Source organism: Gopherus flavomarginatus, chromosome 1 (assembly GCF_025201925.1).
Source record: "Gopherus flavomarginatus isolate rGopFla2 chromosome 1, rGopFla2.mat.asm, whole genome shotgun sequence".
Classification (NCBI taxonomy): Eukaryota; Metazoa; Chordata; order Testudines; family Testudinidae; genus Gopherus; species Gopherus flavomarginatus.
Genome location: NC_066617.1, coordinates 88,969,999 through 88,996,236, shown reverse-complemented (window position 1 = coordinate 88,996,236; position 26,238 = coordinate 88,969,999). Strand labels below are relative to the sequence as shown.

The 26,238-nt window shown below is 42.0% G+C and overlaps 1 protein-coding gene across 3 annotated transcripts in view; it reads left to right on the top strand.

Moving 5' to 3' along the window:
* Positions 1 to 26,238, top strand: part of CDK17 (cyclin dependent kinase 17) — a 179,033-nt gene that overhangs the window by 116,129 nt on the left and 36,666 nt on the right. For all 3 annotated transcript variants that reach the window (XM_050935544.1, XM_050935541.1, XM_050935542.1), the window contains one exon: positions 2,347 to 2,480. In XM_050935544.1, the coding sequence (XP_050791501.1) occupies positions 2,347 to 2,480 (134 nt within the window). The remainder of the gene's footprint in view (positions 1 to 2,346; positions 2,481 to 26,238) is intronic.

The window sequence follows — 26,238 nt, the reverse complement described above, 5'->3', positions numbered from 1 at the left end:
ATTATCTTCTTGAAGTAACACATGCAAGACAATTTTCAGAGCAGTTATTGCTTCTTTATATGTAAAGTGATGCTGCGAATACATCAGTTAACATATTAATCTTGCATTCTGTAATTAGCATGTCACGGACCTTCGGGTAACGTATTTTTAGTTATCTCTTCTTTCTCCTACAATTTGCTGTCTTTTATCTTTGTCCCTCCATCCCTGGGTTCTTTGGAAGTTTTTTCTTTCTTTCTGAGATTAACTCCCACCCCTCGCCCCAATTTCATGAATCAGTGAAAGTTTAAATGAATTACTGGTACATGCTAGCTGGCAGCATGTCCCAGGATTAGTGTAATTGCACCTGCTCTTTCTTGTGTTTTCTTTGTCTTTCCATCCTTTCCTGCTGCCATATAGTTCAGTGGGATAGTTTCAACTTACTCATCCAATCCAACTTATTCATATATTTCCATATCATTGCTAAATTCATCCCCAGGACACAGTTCATCTTCATGTCAGTATCATGTTTTTTGTGAATCTGCATGTTTCACTGAAGGACTTTAAGCCTAAATCCACATTCTGTTCTGTGTGTGAATCTGCTACTCCTTTTATACCAATTTTCTATCCTGTAAAAGGAACTGTAACGGGTTCTCAAACTGGGGATCGGGATCCCTCAGAGGGTCATGAGGTTATTACATGGAGGGTCTTGAGCTGCCAGCCTCTACCCCAAATCCTGCTTTGCCTCCAGCATTTATAATAGTGTTAAATATATTAAAAAGTGTTTTAAATTCATAAGGGGCATCACACTCAGAGGCTTGCTTTGTAAAAGGGATCACCAGTAAAAAAGTTTGAGAACCACTGAACTATAGAGTCTCCTGGTCTGAAGAAGAATTTGATCTTTTGAAAACTTCAGTCTTGGCAGGTTCTGGTCATTCACTCACAAATTATTTTCTAGGATATGTTCTGGGATGCCTTTTATGATAACGTTTACTTCTCCCAAAGAGAGGCCAACTTTCCAGCACACTGATAGATGGAACATTCTTCCATCCTTTGTCTTCTATTTTGTTGTAATAATGTAAAATGAAGATTAACAATATCATCAAATATTTTGGGGTGAGATTGAACAGGGTTTGCCTGGCTTTTTGAGATAGCAGAATTTTACCTCTAAAATTAAACAGTTTCTGGGGCCCCTCCAATTTTCTTTTGTACTCTGGGGAAAATCTGTTCTCAGGTTATCTTTTTGTGTGTTTTGTTCCTAAATTCAAAGAGGCTACCTCTCTATCTCTTGAGACACATCCTTTATTGGATTGTTTGTTCTCTAGGATTCATTTGTGCATAGGCATTTTTACTATAGATCTTCAGAGGCAGAGGTGAGCTACTGGATCCTTTTCTAGGTTCAGCATCCTGTTGGCCTTCAGAAAGAAGCTGCTGCTCTCCTGCCTTCCTTATCTCTCCCTCTTCTCTTTGTCAGTAAAGGCATCTTGAATTTCTTAGTTCTTTGCCCCGTTTCCCTGCTGGAGTGGAGCATTTTTTGCGTGGGAGGTACAGCCATTGGTTCCATATCTATTTTTTTAGTGATTTTTCTGTAGGGGCTTGAGAGACAAATATTTTATGCAGTTTACATAAAAATTGCACACATCATTAAAATAGGCAGTCCATTACATAAATTTTCCCTAAGTGAATCAATTTCAATTCCTCCCTACCCACCCCCCAAGAAATATGTAAGTACATCAAGTTCTCTGCAAAATCCATTTATTCATTCTAAATCTGTATTTAGGCACCTAAACTGAACTGGCCTGATCTTTTCAGAGGTTCTGGGCACCTGAAGTTCCCATGCTTGGCACATCTGAAAATGAGGCCACCCGTTTTTGTTTTTTTCTCTCTCTTTAAATATGGATTTGCATGCCTAATGTTGGGCACACAAATTTGAATATTTTTGCCTTAGGCATCACATTTTCTAACTAACGAGGTCTCAGATTTTTCTCTGAACTCTCAGGATTTCCCTAAAAATGGAATTTTCCTGTTCCAGGAATACCACAAAAAGGAGAAGTGAAACAAGCTCAAGAATTTGAGGACTGAGAGGTTATGGGGTGGGACTGGAACTATGTCTGTCTTTGTGTTTGGAACATGGATAGCACATGGTGGGTGCTACCACAGCATAAATTAGAATAATAATGGAAAACTAATACACATTTATTTATGTATGCATGCTTTATTGGGAAAGTATTTTTAAGACTTTATCTTTTTATGCTATTTTTGAGCCATAAAAAGAGAATAGCAAGAATAGTGATAGTAGGCCTCTAGGTCTGTGTTTCTCCACATATGAGATTTGTTTAGAAGAATAAGGATTGACTTTCTTTCATTTAGATATAGTACATGAAAATCTGAAAATGGGATCAGATGGTGAAAGTGACCAAGCTTCTGGAACATCATCTGATGAAGTCCAATCTCCTACAGGTGTTTGCCTCAGGAACCGGATACACAGACGGATCTCTATGGAGGTGATCAGTTTTCCCATAAGGACCCAATAAATTAGAGCCATGGGGATTGTTTAAATTGCTTCATAGAACTGCTTGTTTTCCTGCTAGTTCACTTTAAAGCAGATGTGCGTATTCAGCATATGAGGTTTTATGATAACAGTAGTCATGACATTAATTTTTCTTCCTGTTTGTCAGTCTTGGAATTTGAGTAGATATCCCTGACAATGTTTATAATCTGTTCAGTACAAAAAATTAAATATTGTTTTTTAAAAAGCATTTAATTTTTATTTAAAAAGTAGAGAATCCATTAGCATGCTTTCTTAAATACAAAATGCTAGACATTTAGTGTAGGATTGGTCTTTAAAGTGCTGAGAGATCACATGAGAAAGGCTTTGCAATAAGTACAGGCATTCTAGAAGGAACTGAGGTGTTGGGAAACAAATGAAGAAAATGTGACCATTAGATTCTGAGACATTCTCTGTATACGTTCAAGCAGACTACTTCATTTATCACTATTCAGGCTCTTTCATATAATGCTGCTTTCTAATCCATGTGAAACTTCGGAAAGTAAACACAATAGGGATGTTCCTGACTGCGTCAGCCTGTTTCACTCTTCCTGTTTTTAGTGTACGGAACCTTACAGGACAGTAAACAAAAGGAGGAAAAAGTACTTTATGAATAACTGTGCACATAATTTCCTTTATTTATGAGACTCATTATGAATACTAACCACCCTTGCACTTGCTTTGTTACCCTTTCCCCAGGCAAAAGATAAACAGAACTTTTTCACTTTTTTTTTTTTGTTTTTAATAAGTGTAACTGCTTTGATTATACCACCATCATTTTGGCTGGAATATGTAAAGTTCTTTGATTGGTTTCATTATAAAAACCTATTCTTGGGGTTTTAAATCCCCATAATTTTCTTGAAGCATAATATAAAATGCAGGAGTTTGGAAAATATTTTTGGATTATCTGTCACTGAGTTTGTGTGTCAAAAATAAGTACTGCAAGGCATTTTGTTGTCTTTGTGTTATTCAGAAATTGCACTGATTAGTTCATTAATCATCACACACCCTTTGTGGAGGGAGTTATTTTGTCTTAAAAATCCTTAATGTATTTGTTGTTGTTAGCGTTGTAACTTTATGAGCCAAGATTAGGCCCGATCCAAAGCCCATTGAAGTGAAACAATTAACTTAGGCCTGGTCTGTACTAAAAAATTTAATTGGCTTAAGTACATCGCTCGTAGGTGTGAACCCCCTCTTGAACAGCGTAGTTTAACCAATATGACTCCCAGTGTAAACAGCACTAGGGTGATGGAAGAATTCTTCCGTCAACCTAGGTAACACCTCTGGGAGAGGTGGATTATCTGTGCTGACTGGTGAACCCCTCCCGCTGACATGGGTAGTGTCCACACTGAAGCGCTACAGCGGCACAACTACATTGGTGCAGCTATGCCACTGTAGCATTTCAAGTGTGGACAAATCCTCAGAGAGCTTTGGATCAGATCCATTGTGCTTTGAGTTAAACAGAACACAAAATAAAAACAGTAGTATAAGAATTTACATGTAGAAGACATTAGAGAAACAAGGTGGGTGAGGTAATATCTTTTATTGGACCAATTTCTGTTGGTCAGAGAGACAGCTTGCTGACTGTTTCCCAGACCTGAAGAAGAGTTCTACGTAAGCTTGCAAATTGGTCTCTCTCACCAACAGAAGTCGGTCCAATAGAAGATAATGCCTCACCCACCTTGTCTCTCTCATATCCTGGAACTGACACAGCTACAACTGCACTCATGTAAAAGACATGACATGCTGGGGAAACCTGGAGGAGGGAGAGATTTTGTTTAAGGTTTATTAGTACACCTCTACCCTGAAATAATGCGACCTGATATAACACGAATTCAGATATAATGCAGTAAAGCAGTGCTCCAGGGGGTCGGGGCTGCGCACTCCGGCAGATCAAAGCAAGTTCGATATAATGCTGTTTCACCTATAACGTGATTGTCCGAGACCAATGCAGGTTCAAGTAAGTTTTTGGTCTAGTGAGGAAAATCAAACCATGACAGATTGAAAGTTCAAAACCAAGTGGCCGTTTATTGATGGGGGATAAGTTGCAACTTGGGCTGGGGAGGAGCGCTTTTACCAACTAACAATACTATCAGAACAAGAATAACAGTCAATTTACATCTAACAACAGGAAACCAAATGATCTGTGATTAACTGCTCACCAAAAATTAGAGCAGATACACCAAACTGAGTAAACTATATACATTAACCAAATATTGTAAAGTACAGCAATTAACCACAATAGCAATCAATACAACAATTTAACTTTCATATACTATATACATAACTTAGTATTAAGTGAAAGAAGGGAAAAAGGAAGAAGCTAAGCAGACAGAGTGTTTACAGCAATTAGAATACAAATACCACACTCCAGGTGCAGCTGACCAGCAGTACAGACACCAAGGGCATGGCGAATTGGCAGGATACAACACAACAGGAGCTGGCAAGATACACAGGAGACCCTTCTGGCTGGAAGGGTGATCAGGCCTTCCAGCTAACATGCGAAGACTCCCGCAGATCTTGGCGTGAGACCTAATTTTATTCGAAAGCTCTCTTACTCATGTCAGCATCTGATTGGTCCCTAGCTCCTTCGCCTTCCAGGTTCCGAGCTGGAGCCCTCTACGTCAGTGGGAGTTGCATCCGGCACACTACTTTTTCACAGAGCCCTATGCTTCTGTACACAGCACCAGCTTGATCTTTTGACTGACAGAAGGTTCAAGAACAGGCACACTACCCTTATGCAACACGGCACACTGGTATTTTTGCATCAGGCACTAGCCTGACCCCTAGGTGACCAGAGCGGGAAAATGCACACGGCACTATAATGCACACTGCACTAGCCTAATCCTTAGGGGACCAGGGAAAAAGAGCGGGAAAATGCACACGGCACTATAATGTAGCACACCACACTACTGTGTTGCACACGGTACTAATGTGACCTTTTGACCGACAATTGGCCATACAGATGCCATGTTTGAGCATAGGCTTTAGGACTGCGACAACGGTAAGATTTTTTTGCTCCCGAGGACAGCATTATATCGGGGAAGAGGTGTACTATTGTTCATTCTTTTATTTCCTGTTTTCTCCAAAATATTTTTAAATAGGAATTTCCCATATGTAGAGCTGCACTTCTGCTGAGTTTTCACAGCATTCTTTTTGCATTTTACCTCCTCTCCCAACCCCCGCAAACCTTTTAACCAAATAGCCTTCTAATAGCTTTTAGCTTGTACAACTGAAATATTATACTGTCTTAGAAACTTTGAAAATACTTTTTCCTTTCAGATTGTCAGTTTCATCTGACAAGCATTTGTTGCCTTATTTTTCTCCCAATTCCAAATACTTGTTTCTAATGCAGCTGAAATCAATGTGATATAGTTTATTTCTTTGTTGACTGGCACAATCAGAGAGGTCAGCATAGTTCAGGCAACTGTTTCTATGCATCCTGTGAACCAGAGTTTCCTCCTAAAATGTTACAGTAATGACATGGTGGTTTTTAAAGATAAGTTTTTAGAGTGACCTTTTGTAACTATCTGCTGAAGAACAGCTGCTGAATTTTAACAATGATTTTAGCTCTGAATTTCCTTGATTTTCATGAGTTAATGTCAGAAACTTATGTTTTAAGTGTACTTGTTAAATAGTATTTGGAAGAGGGGAAGTTTTTATACTCCATGTTTATGCAGTGCCTAGCAGAAGGGGAACCCTTTTGGCTGCTATAACAACTGTGGTACAAATTGAAATAAACACTCTCATGCAGGGAAACTTTCTGTTAAAAGTTCCAGTGGTGCATTTTTTTGTTTCGTTCTGTTGACCTCTGACAGGCTTGTAATAAAGATTTGTAATTACTATACCAAATCTTGCTTGCCTTACTTGTATGAGCATTTCCAGCGAAGGGATCCTTCATGGCCATAAGCTGAACAGGATTTGACCTATGGAGTTTACTAAAATCGGTAGTATTAATTTGATTCAGTGCTAGGAGAAAGGGAAGAGAAGCTCTCAGTCTGTATTAGCAGTAATATTCATGTAAGTTGACCTGCATCTCTTTACTATGCCTGTAGGTAATAGCAAATTAAATTTTATGCATATTTAATAGTCTGTTTGTTCTAGTCTATCGGAGACATTCAGCATAATTGAAATCTATTGCAAATTATATTCATATGGTCACACTATTGTTTACACAAATATATTTAATAAAATATAAGCTGGTATTTCTCTTCCCTCCGCTCTTTCTAATGAAATTTGAGCTTGGTATTCTCAAACTGAGCACATCTTTCTGTTTTGTGCAGTTGATATACCGTGTAGTTGTAATATGGTACATAGTCTTTCATAAACATAACGTTGTTTGTTTCTGTGTATCGAATAGGCAAAAGCAGTTCTAATTTCTTAAAGTAACTGATCATTTAAGGCTGAGAATCTGGACTGACAGGCAGGCTGGCCCTTTTTTTTTGTTAAGACTAGAATGCCAGCTCTTGTTTTTCAGACTTAACTGTGAATTTCCTCTAGTGTTTTGTAGTTGCACTATATATTTATATGCAAATTAGCAATCCATCATGAAAACAAAAGATATATTCTATGCATGTTTACTGGAAAACATGTGCAGTCCAATACTTAGCTATGTTCACTATTAATATGCACTAACATTTGAGATGTTTTCCAGTTCAGATTATAAATGTTTGCATAAAATATATGCTAACAAATTTAATGTTGCGGATTGCTGGAGATTGCATTGGCTGTACTGTTAAGCAAGCGGACCACCCCACCACTGAAAGAGAGAATTAACTGAATACAATAAGTTTTCCTGTAATCATAACAGGCAGGGCCGTCCTTAGGCATAGGCAGAATAGGCAGCAGGGTAGGGCCTCACTCTGCCTGGGGGCACCATTCTGCAGGCAGCCCAGACAGTGTAGAAGCAGGGCTGCTGGGTCCTAGAAAGAGCCGAATGCAGCACAGTCTGAGGAATGGGATTGGCTGCTGGGGTCTCTGGGAAGGGGATGGGGTAGGGGTTGGGGAAGGAGCTCACCTGTGAGTGTGACTCTTTCCCCCCGGCTGAGGTAAGGTGAGGCAGGCTCTGCGGCTCTGGAACCAGTATCCTTTGTTGTGCCCCATAACATCCATTCTTCTCCCCCCTTGCCCCATGGAGCACCCCCTCCTTTCTCCCTCCTCCCCAGGAGCACCCCTCTCTCTCTCCTCCCTCCCCTCCGTCAGGGCTGGGTTGGGTGAGGTGCTGGGGGATAGGTGGGGGGAGGAGGCTGGCTGGCTGCCTGCTGAGGAATGAAAGTGAAAGTAACTCACTTCCTCAGCAGGCAGCCAGGATTGGAATGTCACACAGGGCTTGGCTGGGGTTAGCCAGATGTGTGAAAAATCCGGATAGGGGATTGGGGTAGGGTGAGCAGATATCCCTATTTTATAGGGACAGTCCCAATTTTGGGGTCTTTTGCTTATATAGGCTCCTTTTACCCCCCCCCCATCCCTGTCCTGATTTTTCACACTTTCTGTCTGGTCACTCTAGGTGGGGGTAATTGGTGCCTATATAAGACAAAGCCCCAAATATCGGGACTGGCCCTATAAAATCAGGACATCTGGATCTGGCCACCGTAGCTGGGGAGCGCCTCTTCCCCGGACTGGCAGCTGCCAGCAATCCATCTCATGCGGGGGGAGCTGCACAGGGCAGGATGAGCTGCAGTGGCTCCATGTGTGCCCCGTCCCTGAGATCAGATACTGTGCTAACTTCACCACGGTGCGTAAGGCTGGTGGTGGTGCCCATTGGCGTGTGATTGGACTTGAGGGTTTGCTGCTGCTGTTGCCACTCTGCACCCCAAGAGGTGGATTTTGGGGTCCTGCAGTTTTCCACCTATCTCCTTCTCTACTGCAGCTGTTGGATCAGCAGGCTGGGGGGTGAGCCAAGCATGAAAGCAGTACTGTGTTGCCATTTAGATTGTCATTTAACAACTTTGTTTGCCAAAAATTCTTGCTAACAATCCTGAATCCAATTTCAATATTTTTTTTAAAAAAATCAATATCTTAGCCAAAAACAGAAAATTAAGTTGTTGACAATTATTAGTGACAGGTTTGGTTTGAGGCGGGGAGTGGGCCAGTTTTCATGAGAGAAACAAAAAATGTTGACTGACTTTCCTATAGCCTGTTACTCCTGATAAGAGCCCTCCAACAACTGTAATATGCTCATCTCCTTACTAGTGTATAAAGCAGGGGTCGGCAACCTACGGCACATGTGTCAAAGGTGGCAGGTGAGCTGATTTTTGATGGTATGCAGAGCAGGTTGAGCCACTCAGCCCATCACTGCTTTGGGGTTCCGGCTGCTGCCCTATTGCCAGCTGAGATACCAGCCATCGGCCCCACTCAGCACCTGCCGCTGGCCTGGAGACCCCCAAGGAACCCCAGGCTGGCAGTGGGCTGAGCAGGCCAGCTGAACTACTCAACCTGCTGTCAGCCTGGGGTTCCATTCACTCAGCCGGCAACGGGCTGAGTGGGCTGGTGGTGGGCTGAGCAGGGCCGGTGGGGGGTTGAGTGGCTCAGTCTACTGCCAGTCTGGGGTGCCAGCAGCACTCAGCCTACTGCTACTCCGGGGTTCCGGCTGCCGGCCCCTTGCCAGTCAGGAGCTCAGCCGCCAGCCCCACTCTGCCTCCTGCCAGCCTGGGTGAGCAGAATCCCAGGTGGTAGCGGGCTGAGGGGGGGGCTGGCGGCCGGGATCCTGGCTGGCAGGAGTTGGTGGTCAGAACCCCAGACCAGCAGCGTGCTGAGCAGGGCCTGGGATCCTTGTCTAGGGTTCCAGCCACCAGCCCGCTGCCGGTTTGGGGTTTCATTTACTCAACTGCCAGTGGCCTGAGCAGGGCCGGTGGCCAAGACCTTAGATAATAACAATAGTTTATTTATATAATATAGACATAGAGAGAAACCTTCTACAAACATTACAATGTATTACTGGCACGAGAAACCTTAAATTACAGTGAACTTGGCACACCACTTCTGAAAGGTTGCCGACCCCTGGTATAGAGTGACCAACCATATGTTGTACTAAGATTCTCCTGCTTTTTTTTTCCCTGTGAGTCAGTATAACTTTTGCCAGCCCAGAAGTTGGGCAGCCAATGTTTTACATTTTCACAATGTTTTCTCCAACTTTCATAAAGTAAATACATAGTTAATATGAGTTAAAAAGGCCAGGGACACTTCCTTGTGAAGAATCTGTACAGCAGATCATGCCCATAGACGATCCAGAAAAGAAATTTGAGGTTGAATTTTTTAATGTTGTGATGCATAAAGCAGTATCTGCTGTTGATGAAAGGTTTAATACCTTGCAAGTACACCATGAACAGTTTGGATTTTTGTATGACATAACTAAATTCAACGAAATAGGAAAACAAGAGCAACTAATGACAAAGTGCAAGAACCTAGAGAGCCTCCTGAAGCACGGTGATAGTTTTGATTTAAATGGACTTGAACTGTACGAAGAATTGAGTACACTGTCATCAATGTTGCCACATGCAAAATCGGTGATGGACATTGTACAGTTTATTCATACCCGCAAACTTGTTGACATATATCCGAATGTGTACATTGCCACTTGTATTCTACTGACAATTCCTGTAACAGTAGCATCAGGAGAATGGAGTTTCTCAAAACTAAAGCTCATTAAAAACTATCTCCGCTCTACAATGAGTCAGAAAAGCTTAACTAGTCTTGCTGTTCTTGCAATCGAACAAGACACGACTTTGTCTTTGTCATACGATGACATTATTACTGATTTTGCAGCCAAAAAAGCCAGAAAGATTGCTTTTAATTAAAAACAAATCTTTGTTTCAATACCTCTTCATATAAATTTCCAATAAAATTTTGATAAATTAAAAAAAATATATTATTTGCATCATTCTGTCATATCAGAATTTTTTCTATAGTGCTGCTTCTTTAGTGCTAGTCCATCAGCATTACAGTGTGCTTAATTAAGTTAAACTGGTTTTAATAATGTGAATGTGGCAAGTTTTCCAATACTGTAAGCTTATATTTGTGTTGCTAAGAGCAGATCAGGCACAGGGGCACCAGTTTGATAATCTCGCCTAGGCCACCATAAATCCTAAAGCCGGCCCTGATAACAGGATCAGTATAAATATGCTGTGAATATGACAGCAATTAAAATTCAGTAACAAAAATTCACATCTCCTCCTTCATATTAGAATAGTCATTGATCTTGGGTTGAGTCATCACAGCTTGGAATCAGGTGATAAAATTGTTGCTCTAATTTAATTTGATTAAAACTAAAACCATCAATAAGGTTTTGACACATTGGGAAAACAAGAGGGGCATGCAGATTCTCTTGCCCAGGGTAGTTGAAACACTGAGTTCGGATGTGCAAGGTTTACTTTTTTTTTTTATCAATTTCCATATGCAAAGATCTGCCTAGAAAGATACAAAAGGGCAGAATATACAGTGCAAGTATAACCTGAAGATCCATGTAGAATACTTCATTTTATTCAGCACCTTAAAGCAGATATGTTTATCTCAAAACTTGGAAAAAATTTGATAACTCTTTGGTGAAAATGATAAAGCAATATAAAGTAAAGAGAGAAAAGTGAAGGAAAGGAGTGCATATTATTATATTATTATCTTAGATCTGAGGACCAGAATCTGGTCGAATAAAAGTTCACAGTGGCCACCCTCAAAATGAATATGTCTCCTGCCTTAAAAGGGACTGGCCATGTGCTAATAGGTTACCAAGGGAGGTTGTAGAATTCCCATCATTGGAGGTTTTAATAAACAGGTTAGATAAACGTCTGTCAGGGGCTGGTATAGGTTCACTTGGTCCTGCCTTAGTGGGGTGGACTAGAGGACCTCTCAAGGTCTTTTTCATCCATACATTTCTGTGATTCCCTTGAAAGCAAGCAACAAAGGGGTTACCATCTTGCATCGAGATAAAAGATGACCTTAGGTCATTTTTGGTCCTGTGATAGTCGAAGGACATTCTTCAATTAAGAAAGACTTATTAACACCTCCCATTCAAATTAAATGCCTGAAAGCTGCATGGAAACTTTAAAAAACACCATAACAGAGTCTCAAATTAAATGTATACCCCAAATATAAAAAAAAGAGGACCAAAAAAATGCTACTATGGCTTAAACAATAGAGTAAGTGAGTTGGTTAGAAACAAGAAAGCATCCTTTAAAAATTGGAAGTCAGGTTCTACTGAGGAAGATAAAAAAACGCATGAACCCTGCAAGTCAAATGTAAAAGTATAATTTGGAGGCCAAAAAAAGAATTTGAAGAGCAACTACCAAAAGGCACACAAATTAAAAGCAATATTTTTAAAAAATACATCAGAATCAGGAAACCCGTCAAACAACCGGTGGAGCCACTGGATGATTGAGGTGCTAAAGGAGCACTCAAGGAAGATAAGACTGTTGCAGAGAACCTGCAAGAATTCTTTGCATCGGTCTTCACTGCAAAGCATGTGAGGGAGAGCCCCACTCCTGAGCCATTTGTTTTAGTTGACATATGAAAAACTGTCTCAGTTTGAGGTGTCAGCAGAAGATGGTTTGGAGCAAATTTATAAATTAAACAGTAATAGGTCACCATGACCAGATGGTATTCAGCCTAGAGTTCTGAAGGAACTCAAATAGGAAATTGCAGAATTACTAACTGTGGTATGTAACCTATTGCTTAAATCAGCCTCTGTACCAGATGACTGGAGTTTAACTAATGTAATGCCTTTTTAAACAAAGGCTCCAGAGCCTATCATGGCAGTTACAGACAGGTAATCCTAACTTCAGTATCAGGCAAATAAGTTGAAACGATAGTAAAGAACAGAATTATCAGACACATAGGTGAACACGATTTGTTGGGGAAGAATCAACATGCCTCACCAAACTATTAAAATGTTTTGAGGAGATCAGTAAACAAGTGGACAAGTGTGTTTCATTGGATATAGTGAACTTTGACTTTCAGAAAGCCTTTGACAAGGTCCCTCAACAAAGGCTCTTAAGCTAAGTAAATAGTCATGGGATATTGGGGGGGGGGTCCTCTCATGGATCTATAACTGGTTAAAAGACAGGAAACAAAGGATAGACATAAATGGTCAGTTTTCGGGGTCTCCACAGGATCTGTACTGGGACCAGTGCAGTTCAGCATATTCATAAATGAGCAAGAAAAAGAGATAAACAGAGAAGTGACAGTTTGCAGATGGTACAAAATTACTCAGGATAGTTAAGTCCAAAGCTGACCGCAAAGAGTTACAAAGGAATCTCACAAAAATGGATGGTTGGACAACAAAATGGCAGATGAAATTCAACACTGATTAAGTAATTCACAGTGAAAAACATAATCCCATCTGTACATACAAAATGATGGGGGGGGTCTAAATTAGCTGTTACCACTCAAGAAAGAGATCTTGGAGTCATTGTGGATAGTTCTCTGAAAACATCAGCTCAGTATGCAGCAGCAATCAAAGAAGCTAACAGAATGTTAGGAGCCATTAGGAAAAGGAATAAATAGTAAGTCAGTAAATATCGTAATTGCCACTATATAAATCCATGGTATGCCAACAGCTTGACTCCTGTGTCCAGTTCTGGTTGGCCCAACTAAAAAAGATATATTAGAATTGGAAAAGGTACAAAGAAGGGCAACAAAAATGATTAGGCATATGAACAGCTTCCATATAGGGAAAGGTTAAGACTGAGGTAATTCAGTTTGGAAAAGAGATGACTAGAGGATATACAGTAGAGGTCTGTAAAATCATGAATGGTATGGAGAAAGTGAATAAGGAAGTGTTATTTACCACTTAATGTAACACAAGAACTAGAGGTCACCCAATGAAATTAATAGGCAGCAGGTGTAAAACAAACGAAAAAGAAAACACTTCTTCACACAATGCAGTCAACCTGTGGAACTCATTGTCAGTTGATGTTGTGAAGGCCCGACGTATAACTGTATTCAAAAAAGAAATAGATTCATAGAGGCTAGGTCCATCAGTGGCTATTAGCCAAGAAGGTCAGGGATGCAACCCCATGCTGTGGATATCCCTAAGCCTCTGACTGCCATATGCTAACATACAAATGTTTTGAAGATGATGGCAGTCCTTCAGAGACCCAATATCCCAAAAGTTAATATGGTTCAAAATGAAATGCAGGGCTCTGTGGTTTGCATAAATAAGCAGGGAAACACTGTGCTCTACCTCCTGTGCTGGGATATCCTGCAGGTATCGGAATGGACTTTGTCTCACAAAGCATTCCAAGTTATCATGCATCCAGCAGGGAAAGAGAATACAATCACTGACAGACTGAATTAATCCTTAATAAAGCCTCACGAGTATTCTCTGAGTCTGAGAACTGGTGGATCAGACCTTTTTCCAGTGGGAGACAGCACAGGTGGATTTCTCTGCCACATATGAAAAAAATGCTATTGGTCTTTTGCTCATGGCACTAAAACATACTTTATTGCAAGGGGAAGGAAACTTCTGTATACCTTCCTGCTATTCCCTCCATGTAGCAGAGGTACTTGCAGTGCTCATTAGGATCATATGTTTAATGAACCTGTTAGCCCCATACTGGACTAGACAGATATGACTCTCAGTGTATTGCTAACTACTAAAGTCTATTCCGTTAGATAGAATTTAGCTTTGTGTTGCCTCTTAAGACCAGGGCACCTCAATCTGTTCCAATTTGTCAGTCTGCTCCCAGCGGGATAGAAAATCCATAGGTATGGTATATTTGAGCAGGTAGCTCTCAAAAGTCATCTACCAGAAGACGCTATGATTCCAGGTGGAAAAACTTGGCAGGAATCAAGCCTACTTTGAGACCTGTTGATTCTCAGAATCTGCTGATCTACTTGTTTCACCTGGCTGAGTCTAATGTAAGCACTAGCTATATTTGGCAGCTTCTTCAGCCTTTCATGAGCTAGTTGAAGGTAGACCAATATTTATGCAGCCTTCTGCCATCAGGTTCAAGGGGGACTTGATACTTTTGAAACCCTTAATTAAAAGCTCCCTGTGTCATAAGATATTAATGTGGCCCTGACAAAGTTGATGGAAACTCCTTTTCAACTATTTGGCTTCTGAGCTTAAGTTCCTTAGATGAAACATCTTTTTTCTGGTGGCAATGACTTCAGCATGCAAAGTGAGCAAACTCCTGGCCCTAGTGACCCATCTTTTACTAGATTTTTGCAGGGGTAAGTGTAATCTCATCCAAGATTCCTCTCCAAGATGATGTTGGAAATCCAATTTAAGGAGTCTATCATCCTTTCAACATTTGTCACACCTACATTTCCATCACAGAGAGGTCCTTCTCCATATACCCAATGCCAAAAAGTCCTTGTGTTTCTGTTTGATGATTAGAGCCTGTAGGAAGACCACCAGTTTTTGTTCGTTTGTTTGTTTTGATGCCAACACTCTAGGCAAAATCGTTCCTATAAGGTTCATTGCCTAAATGAGATGTCTTAAAAGCCTGTCACTTTGCTATGACCTGACTGACCTGAGACAAGGAAGCTATATGTAAGGCTCATTTGATTCAGCACAAATTGGCAACCTCAGCCTTCCCTTTCAAACACAAATGCCTGCAAAGAAGCTCCATGATTATCTATCTACACAACATACAAAATTTATATTTGGATGCATCCTGCAGAAGGGGATACTGTTGTAGACTTGGTGCTCCAGAACTCAGAAGATCACCGAGGTCAGACTCTCCCATCCCCAGAAATTTTCTCCTATTTTGAGAAGTTCCATGTTTTCAGTCGGCCAATTTTTGCACAAGAATTTCCTTCTGTTTCTGCCATCTTGAATGTTGTGTTTGATATTGTATGCACTGTTGTTGTAGCCATGTTGGTTCCAGGATACTAGAAAGACAAAGTGGATGAGGTAATATCTTTTATTGGACCAACTTCTGTTCGTGAGAGAGCTTGCACAGAACTCGAAGAAGAGCTCTGTGTTTAATATTGGACTAAAAAACGTTAGCATTATAAAGGCATAGATAAAGGCATTATAAAGAGATAGAGAAATATTTATATCTATACATAAAAACCTCACACTGTTGGAATTGGCCTTGTTATTGCAGTTCTTATTGCAGTTTAGTCTAATTTTTCTTTTGGGACATCTGCTAAGCTTCTTGTTCACTGGGAGTGAGAATCTTGCCTAGAAGAGAAGAAAGAGGTATTTACCTTCTAATTTTTTCAGGATTCCCACTTACCCACCCACCTCTCTTCAGTGTTTGGACCTTGCCTTTTTTGTGTGGTTTTATTTCTCTAAAAATCTTGTTTTAATTTTTTCTCTGAAGCATATTTTTATCTTATGCTGATCATCTTGCATTGTCTTTTCTTTTCGGGAACTTCGCCGCCCACAAAATCACAGGCACTGATTAGAACAGTGGTCCCCAACCTTTTTGTGGCCAGTAGCACATTCATGTTTTCAGAAGAGTGTGGCAGGTGCCAACAATTTTTCAAGGCTTATTTTGTATTTGTACATTAAATAATAAGAAAAGCATCATATTTAATATTACACAATATATGAATCCATAAGAAAAAAAGGGTAATTTTACATGTAAAAGGTATTAATTAAATTATTTGGCAATTACTCTTTCATCTTACCATGTGAATTTGCTCTTTTTTATCCACCTGTAAGAAAAATTAAGGAGTTTTTACAAAATAAATATCAAACAGTTTTCATCTTATCTACTTTTAAAAAGTAAAACATTGTTGAACTTCTGGTCCAAATATAGTTATTATTCTTACTTTAACATAGAATGAAGCCTGCAGCCCTGGAGTTCTCTGCCCCGTCAGGCACGGTGCTGTGGCTTCTCTCTGGCTTAAGCCACGGCCCCGCGCCTGCCAGGGACCGAAAACACTGGCGCCTGCAGCCCCAAAGTTCTCTGTCCCCGGCAGGATCGGGGCCGCAGTTTCTCTCCAGCTTCGAAGCCGGAGAGAAGCCTCGGCCCAGTGCCTGCCGAGGACAAAGAACACTGGTGCCTGCAACCCCGGCGAAGCTGGAGAGAAGCTGCAGCCGCGTACGTGCCAGGGACAGAAAACACCAGTGCCCGCAGCCTGCAGCTCCAGAGTTCTCTGTCCCCAGCAGGCACGGGGCTGCAGTTTCTCTCCCCTGCTGGGCACTAGGCGGGCCCCACACCTGCAGGGGACAGACAATACTGGCGCCTGCAGCCCACAGCACTGGAGAAGCCGGAGAGAAGCCGCGGCCCCGTGCCTGCCAGGGACAGAGAACACCTGTAGCCTGCAGGCCCCAGAGTTCTCGGTCCCCGGCAGGTGCGGGGCTGCGGCTTCTCTCCCCTGCTGGGCACTAGGCTGGCACACACAAATGCCCTGGCAGGCGCCATGGTGCCCAGAGGCACCACGTTGGGGACCACTGGATTAGAATATTCAGAGACAAGCGCTTAAACACAGCAAGGGGTGGCACGTGATGCCTGGATTGTTTTTTACCTTGCTATGACTGCCCTTCTAGAGTAAAAAACCTTAAGAACTTAGGAAGTTCAACCTGATTCGTGATAAGGAGCTAATACCTGGATTTGAGAGAATCCTGCAATATGATTTAGTCAGAGAAACAGAACTACATTTTTTTTTCATTTTCTTTTCTTTACATTCATTTGCATGGCGTCTGAGCTCCGTGAACTTACTAAACAACAAAATAATAAAAATCAGTTCACGGCATCCACGAAAACTACTCTGGGCGCAATTTATAGCAAACGTTTAATGTAATTATGCTTTTTCACCTTAAACTGACACTTGTAATTGAGCTTTATTGCCTACATTTGATCAGAGTTCTGGTGTTTTCAAAATTATTTTTATATAATGTACTATATAACTTTTTCTCTGAATAAAGGCTAGATCATTGAATTAATTGAGGGAGCTTGTACGTGTGGAATGCAGCTTCTGAATGACTATGATTGTTGTAAGCAGTTCCAGTCATAATAATACCAGTTTGGTACACAGTGTAGCATGTATCTGTTATCCAAATCTGTCAATTAAAAAGAAATGAAAGAATCTCTCTTCCCGGCAGAATTAATATGAAACAGTGAAATCCTTGCTGATGTTAAACACAAAAAAGAAGCTTACAAGAAGTGGAAGATTGGACAAATTACCAGGGAGGAGTATAAAAATATTGCTCAGCATGCAGGAGTGAAATCAGGAAGCCAAATCACACTTGAAGTTGCAGCTAGCAAGGGATGTTAAGAGTAGCAAGAAGGGTTTCTACAGGTATGTTAGCAACAAGAAGGTGGTCAGGGAAAATGTGGACCCCTTACTGAATGGGGGAGGCAAACTAGTGACAGAGGATGTGGAAAAAGCTAATATACTCAACGCTTTTTTTGCCTCTGTCTTTACGAACAAGGTCAACTCCCAGACTACTTCACTGGGCAGCACCGTATGGGGAGGAGGTGACCAGCCCTCTGTGGAGAGAGAAGTGGTTCAGGACTATTTAGAAAAGCTTGACAAGCTCAAGTCCATGGGGCCAGATGTACTGCATCCCAGGGTGCTAAAGGAGTTGGCAGATGTCACAGCAGAGCCATTGGCCATTACCTTTGCAAACTCCTGGCTATTGGGGGAGGTCTCGGGTGACTGGAAAAAGGCTAATGTAGTGCCCATCTTTAAAAAAGGGAAGAAGGAGAATCCGGGGAACTCTACAGGCCAGTCAGCCTCACACCAGTCCTTGGAAAAATCATGGAGCAGGTCCTCAAGGAATCAATTCTGAAGCACTTAGAGGAGAGGAAAGTGATCAGGAACAGTCAGCATGGATTCACCAAGGGCAAGTCATGCCTGACTAACCCAATTGCCTTTTATGATGAGATAACTGGCTCTATGGGTGAGGGGAAAGCAGTGGATGTGTTATTCCTTGACTTTAGCAAAGTTTTTGGTACAGTCTCCTACAGTATTCTTGCCAGCAAGTGAAAGAAGTATGGGCTGGATGAATGGACTATAAGGTGGATAGAAAGCTGGCTAGATCATCAGGCTCAATGGGTAGTGATCAATGGCTCCATGTCTTGTTGATAGCTGGTATCAAGTGGAGTGCCCCAAGGGTCGGTCCTGAGGCCGGTTTTGTTCAATATCTTTGTTAATGATCTGGAGGATGGTGTGAATTGCACCCTCAGCAAGTTTGCAGATGACACTAAACTGGGAGGAATGGTAGATACGCTGGAAGGTAGGGATAGCATACAGAGGGACCTAGACAAATTAGAGGATTGGGTCAAAAGAAATCTGATGAGGTTCAACAAGGAAAAGTGCAGAGTCCTGCACTCAGGATGAAAGAATTCCATTCACTGCTACAGACTAGGGACCGAGTGGCTAGGTAGCAGTTCTGCAGGAAAGGACCTAAGGGTTAAAGTGGATGAGAAGCTGGATATGAGTGAACAGTATGCCCTTGTTGCCAAGAAGGCTAACGGCATTTTGGGCTATATAAATAGGAGCATTGCCAGCAGATCAAGGGATGTGATCATTCCCCTCTATTTGGCATTGGTGAAGCCTCATCTGGAGTACTGTGTCCGTTTTTGGGCCCCACACTACAAGAAGGATGTGGAAAACTTGGAAAGAGTTCAGCAAAGGGCAGCAAAAATGACTAGGGGGCTGAAGCACATGACTTATGAAGAGAGGCTGAGGGAACTGGGATTATTTAGTCTGCAGAAGAGAAGAATGAGGGGGGATTTGATAGCTTCTTGCAGCTACCTGAAAGGGGGTTCCAAAGAGGATGGATCTAGACTGGTCTCAGTGATACCAGATGACAGAACAAGGAATAATGATCTCAAGTTGAAGTGGGGGAGGTTTAGGTTGGATATTAGGAAAAAAATTTTTGCTAGGAGGGTGGTGAAGCACTGAAATGCATTAGCTAGGGAGGTGGTGGAATCTCTTTCCTTGGAGGGAAGAAGGATAGCTCAGTGGTTTGAGCATTGGCCTGCTAAACCCAGAGTTGTGAGTTCAATCCTTGAAGGGGCCATTTAGGGAACTGGGGTAAAAATCTGGGGATTGGTCCTGCTTTGAGGAGCAGGTTGGACTAGGTGACCTCCTAAGGTCCCTTCCAACCCTGAGAATCTATGATTCCAGAGGTTTTTAAGGTCAGGCTTGACAAAGCCCTGGCTGGGATGGATTTAATTGTGGATTGGTGGACTAAATGATCTCCGGAGGTCCCGTCCAACCCTGATATTCTATTATTCTATGAAAGCATAGTTGATAGTGGGTGGTTAAGATGCACATAATTGGACTTAAAAATCTTATTAAACGTATTGCTAAGAAGAAACCATTAAAAATACATATTTTTGCCATTCATGTAAAATTTGTTCACAGACTTAATGGAGACTTGTTTTAACTTTGAGATATTTAAATATTATATATAGCTAATTTTTGAGGGACATTGGAGAAGTTTTGTTTCAAGATTTTTCCCATGTCCAAGGAAGTAAAACCAAAAGTGTGTGTGCGCGTTTTGAGTTTTTGTTTGTGGCCACAGTTACTTGAGATGTTGAAGGTAATAATACATCCTTAAATTCTTTGCAGTGAGGCCTTTGCTTTATTGACCTTTGCTAGTAAATATTATAACAGGAAAGTCTGATTTTGGTGTTATAATAGAAATTAAAACTTTTGGTTCTTAATACTACAGTAGAACCTCAGAGTTACAACACCTGGGGAATGTACATTGTTCCTAATTCTGAAATGTTTGTAACTGAACAAAATGTTATGGTTGTTCTTTCAAAAGGTTAAAGTTAAACATTTAGTTAATACAGCTTTGAAACTTTACTGTGCAGAAGAAAAATGCTGCTTTTAACCATCTTCATTTAAACGAAACAAGCACAGAAACAATTTCCTTACCTTGTCAAATCTTTTTTTAAGTAGTTTACATTTAACACAGAATTGTACTGTATTTGCCTTTTTTTTTTTTTTTTTGGCCTCTGCTGCTGCCTGATTGCCTACTTCCAGTTCCAAAATGAAGTGTGTGGTTGACCAATCAGTTCATAACTCTGTTGTTCGTAACTCTGAGGTTCTACTGTATCAATAATTCCTGGGAATAGTTTTACAGTCTTCTCCTAAGGGTATGTCTACACTACGAGATTATTCCGATTTTACAGAAATCTATTTTGGGCAACTGATTGTATAAAGTCGAGTGCATGCAGCCACTAAGCGCATTAATTCGGCAGTGTGCATCCATGTACCAAGGCTAAGGTCAACTTCCAGAGCATTGCACTGTGGGTAGCTATCCCATAGTTCCCACAGTCTCCGCCGCCCATTGGAATTCTGGGTTGAGATCCCAATGCCCGATGGGGCAAAAAACATTGTCACTGGTGGTTCTGGGTACAGCTTCACTCCTCCCTCTGTGAAAGCAACGGCAGACAACCGTTTCGCGCCTTTTTTCCTGGGTGAACTGTGCAGACGCCATACCACAGCAAGCATGGAGCCCGCTCAACTTTAGACAGGAGTCATGAGCATCGTTAACACCTCGTGCAGTCTGTACTGAACCAGGACCTGAAAAACCAGGCGAGGAGGAGGCGGCTACGGCAGCGCTGTGACGAGAGTGATGAGGACATGAACACAGAATTCTCTCAAACCGCGGGCCCCTGCGCTTTTGAAATCATGGTGGTAATGGGGCAGATTATAGCCATGGAATGCCAATTCTGAGCCCGGGAAACAAGCACAGACTGGTGGGACCGCGTAGTGTTGCAGGTCTGGGACGATTCCCAGTGGCTGTGAAACTTTTGCATGCGTAAGGGCACTTTCATGGAACTTTGTGACTTGCTTTCCACTGCCCTGAAACGCCAGAATAGCAAGATGAGAGCAGCCCTGACAGTTGAGAAGTGAGTGACAATAGCCCTGTGGAAGCTTGCAACGCCAGACAGCTACTGGTCAGTTGGGAATCAGTTTGGAGTGGGCAAATCTATTGTGGGGGCTGCTGTGATGCAAGTAGCCACAGCAATCACTGAGCTGCTGCCACCAAAGGTAGTGACTCTGGGAAATATGCAGGTCATAGTGGATGGCTTTGCTGCAATGGGATTCCCTAACTGTGGTGGGGCGATAGATGGAACCCATATCCTTATCTTGGCACTGGAGCACCAGAGCAACCAGTACATAACCGCAAGGGGTACTTTTCAATGGTGCTGCAAGCACTGCTAGATCACAGGAGACGTTTCACCAACATCAACATGGGATGGCCAGGAAGGGTCCATGACGCTCGCGTCTTTAGGAACACTAATCTGTTTAAACGGCTGCAGCAAGGGATTTACTTCCCAAACCAGAAAATAACCATTAGGGATGTTGAAATGCCTGTAGTTATCCTTGGAGACCCAGCCTACCCCTTAATGCCATGGCTCATGAAGCCATAAACAGGCAGCCTGGACAGTGGTCAGGAGCTGTTCAGCTGCAGGCTGAGCAAGTGCAGAATGGTGGTAGAATGTGCATTTGGACGATTAAAGGGACACTGGCGCACGTTACTGACTTGCTCAGACCTCAACCAAACCAATATACCCATTGTTATTGCTGCTCGCTGTGTGCTCCACAATCTCTGTGAGAGTAAGGGGGAGATGTTTATGGCGGAGTGGGAGGCTGAGGCAAATCACTTGGCCGCTGATTATATGTAGCCAGACACCAGGGGGATTTGAAGAGCACACCAGAAAGCGGTGCGCATCAGAGAAGTTTTGAAAACCAGTTTCATGACTGGCCAGGCTATGGTGTGAAAGTTCTGTTTGTTTCTCCTTGATGAAAACCCGCCCTCTTGATTGACTCATTCCCTGTAAGCAACCCACCCTCCCCCTTCGATCACAGCTTGCTTTCTAAGGAAATTAAGTCAGTATCATTAAAAAAATATTGTATTCTTTATTAATTGATTGTAAAAAGAAGGAGAGAATTGACAAGGTAGCCCGGGTGGGGTTTGGGAGGAGGATAAGAGGGAAGGAAAAGGTCACTTCAAAAGTTTAAAATAATGACAGCCTTTTGGTTGGGCTGTCCACTGGGGTGGAGTGGGCGGGTGCATGGAGCCTTCGCCCCGCATTCTTACAGGTCTGAGTGAGGAGGCTATGGAAGCTGGGGAGTGGGAGGGCGGTTATACAGGGGCTGCAGCGGGACTCTGTGATCCTGATGCCGTTCCTGAAGCTCCACCAAATGCCGGAGCATGTCAGTTTGATCATGCAGCAGCCCCAGCGTTGCATCATGCCTCCTCTGATCTTCCTGCCGCCACCTCTCATCTCGAGCGTCTCTCCTCTCCTCACGTTGGTCCCTCCTGTCCTCACGTTCACTGGCATCTTTCCTGTACTTTCCTGTCCTTCCACTTATTCAGATGAGCTCTTTCACTGAGGGTCGATTCCATGATTTTAGAGAAAATTTCGTCTCACGTCCTTTTTTTTCGCCGCCTTATCCGAGATAGCTTTTGAGACGAAGGAGGGAAGCTTGAAAAATTTGCAGCTTTGGGAGGGAGGGGAAAAAAGGGAGAGAAGTATTTAAAAAGATACATTTTACAGAACAATGCTTATACTCTTTCATGGTGAGCAACACTATTCACATTACATAACACAATATTTCAGTACAAGGTCGCATTTTGCTTCTTAATATTGAGTGCCTGCAGCTTTGGTGTTAGAGATCACAGACGCAGGTCCAGGCAACAGAATTTGGCTTGCATGCGGCCATGGTAAGCCATTGTCTTTTGGCTTCTGCGGCCTTCATAAAAGCAGCGCCCTCCTTTCCCACATACCAAGCAAAGCCCGTTGAGTGCTGCGGTTTTCCTGTTAACATGCAGCAGCAGAAACCAAACTAACCCCCTCCATCCAATTCTCTGGGATGATCGCTTTATCCCCTGCCCCCCCACGTGGCTGGTATCAGGGAAGATCCCTGCTAGCCAAATGCAAAAAGCTCAGCGCCAATTCCCCCTTCCCTCCCACCCCCGCTTGGCTAACTGCAGGGAAGGATTTCATTTCAGCCACAGGCAAACAGCCAGAAGGAATGGCCACTTCTGTCCCCTTAATTAAATTCCCATATTTCAACCAGGTTACCATGAATGATATCACTCTCCTGAGGATAACACAGCGAGATAAAGAACGGATGTTGCTTGAATGCCAGTAAACACTGGGACCATACGCTTCCAGGCTTTGTCATGCAATTATACCAGATTACTTGCTACTAGCATGGCGTGGTCAAGTGTCCTACCATGGAGGACTGAATAAAGTTGCACTGCTCAGAAACCTTCTGCAAAGGCTTTTGGAGTACCTCCAGGAGAGCTTCACAGAGATGTCTCTGGAGGATTTCCGCTCCATCCCCAGACACGTTAACAGACTTTTCCAGTAGCTGTACTGGCCACGAATGCATCCCAAGTCCTCAGGGCAAATTATTAATTTAAAAAAACTTACTTTTAAACCATGTTTTATATTTACAAAGGTGCACACACCAGAGGTCCCTTCCATGGCTTCATGGTCTGGGATAATGCCTTGGGAGGGTTGGGAGGGTACTGCAGTCAGGCTGAGAAAAAGATCCTGGCTGTTGGGGAGAATGGAGTGCTGTGTGCTCTCCACAAGCTTGTCGTCATCCTCATCCTTATCATCTTCCCTGTCCGCAGAATCCTCAGACATGGCTAAGATTACCACCCCACCTCGGAATCCACGGTCAGGGATGGAGTAGTGATGGCAGACCCCCATAGAATTGCATGCAGCTCAGTGTAGAAGTGGCATGTCTGCGGCTCTGCCTCGGATCTTCCTTTTGCTTCTTTGGTTTTCTGGTAGGCTTGTCTGAGCTTAACTTTCACGTGGCACTGTAGTGAATCCCTATTGTGGCTTCTCTCCATCATGCCCTTGGAGATTTTTTCAAATGTTTTGGCATTTTGGAGTGTAGTTCTGCTAGCACGGAATCCTCTCCCCATATAGCGATCAGATCCAGTACCTCCCATACAGTCCATGCTGGTGCTCTTTTCCGATTCTCGAACTGCATGGTTACCTGTGCTGATGAGCTCTGTGTGGTCACCTGTGCTCTCCACACTGGGCAAACAGGAAATGAAATTCAAAAGTTCGCGGGGCTTTCCCTGTCTACCTGACCAGTGCATCCGAGTTATTGCTGTCCAGAGCGGTCACAATGGTGCACTGTGGGATAGCTCCCGGAGGCCAATACCATCGAATTGCGGCCACACTAACCCTAATTTGAAATGACAATGTCAATTTTAGCACTACTCCCCTCATCAGGGAGGAGTACAGAAATCAATTTTAAGAGCCCTTTATGTCAAAGTAAATGGCTTAGTTGTGTGGATGGTGCAGGGTTAATTCAATTTAACGCTGCTAAATTTGAACTAAACTCGTAGTGTAGACCAGGCCTAAGATCCTCACATCATGAAGCCAACAAAAAAACCCAACCCAGTATATATTGGTTTATATATTTGCAGGGGAGCGACAGTTTTTATGTTCAGTGGGTTGTTCTTAAACAATTTAATTTTCTAAGGAATGGTGTGAACTCTGAGTCTGGGTGACAAAAGGTCTGAAAAATCGGTTCACCAAGCATTTAAGTGAAAATCCAAAGTCATAATTTCATTAAAACATTCAACATCTCTGAGTCTTTAGGATCTAATTCACAAAACATCCTTATTCAGGAAGGGCACCTCAGCACGTGCTTAAAGTTACTACTTTCTTGAATTGGAGTCATAGTTTGTTAGGCTGGTTGGAGAATCATCCATATGGACCTGAATTGCTTTGCATGGTGGTGATGATCATTTGTAGATATTTTTTAAAATTTTCTAGTGAGATTTACTTCAGAAATTACATAACAATCTAAGAAAATAACCACGACCACATGTTTGAATTTTTTAGTAATTACTGTGTTAAAAAAGAAGAGGGCTTCAGAATATAACTTTCATGTGTTTTATTTCATTTAACAGAACATTCAGTAGTTGCATTTAATTTAGCTAGTGCTATCAGCAAAGTGAAGTCATATATGAGATCTAACACCGTTGTAAATCATTCTGTGTAGGAGAAACATTCATTTCCTATATGATGGAAGTGTTAGTCACTACCTTTAGTTGGGCGTGTGCCTGACCTGGGAGGATATTGTAGTGAGCCAAGGTAGTGTGATTCATGTTTCACCATTTCCTGAAGCCTATGGTTAGATAAGCATTGTATAGTTACTCATTAGATACTTTTATTTATTTGGCTTTTTCAAAAATTAGAAAATACTACTCTCTTGCGGATTTATTCATCATTCTGGTGGTGAAGTATTATCTAGATGTTAGCCAGTGTCAGATCACTCTTAATGAGTATAGACGTCATATTTTTATTGTCTTCCTCTATCTCAGTGACAAATATTTGTTGTGCTTTGAAATTATTATTATTTGTATTACAATAGTGCATAGAAGCCAGAGGCTAATTGTGCTAGGAACTGTAGTGTAATAGAGACTAAATGGATGCATGGATAGATTTAAAAAAAAATAAAATCTTGCAATTGGTCACAATGAAAAGATTGGGCATTACCAAAGTATAAACATATGCCAATAAGATAACAATTTACATAGACAACCCTCCCAAGATATTAAACCAATCAACTAAAATGCCTGTTTAACAAGGATTTCTTTTATAAAAAAACAAAACAAAACAAAACCACACCAAAAAAATTCTGAAGATTGCACATTGTCTGGAATGAATGGTTTTTTTGGTATGTGTAGATTTTGGTTTCTCATTTCAGGACTGCAGAAATGACTAACTCTAGAGCACTATAACTAAACAATAAAAAAAATCTGTAAATCTGTGCTCTGTGGTAGTCTTTTCTGCTAACTTTTGCCTGTA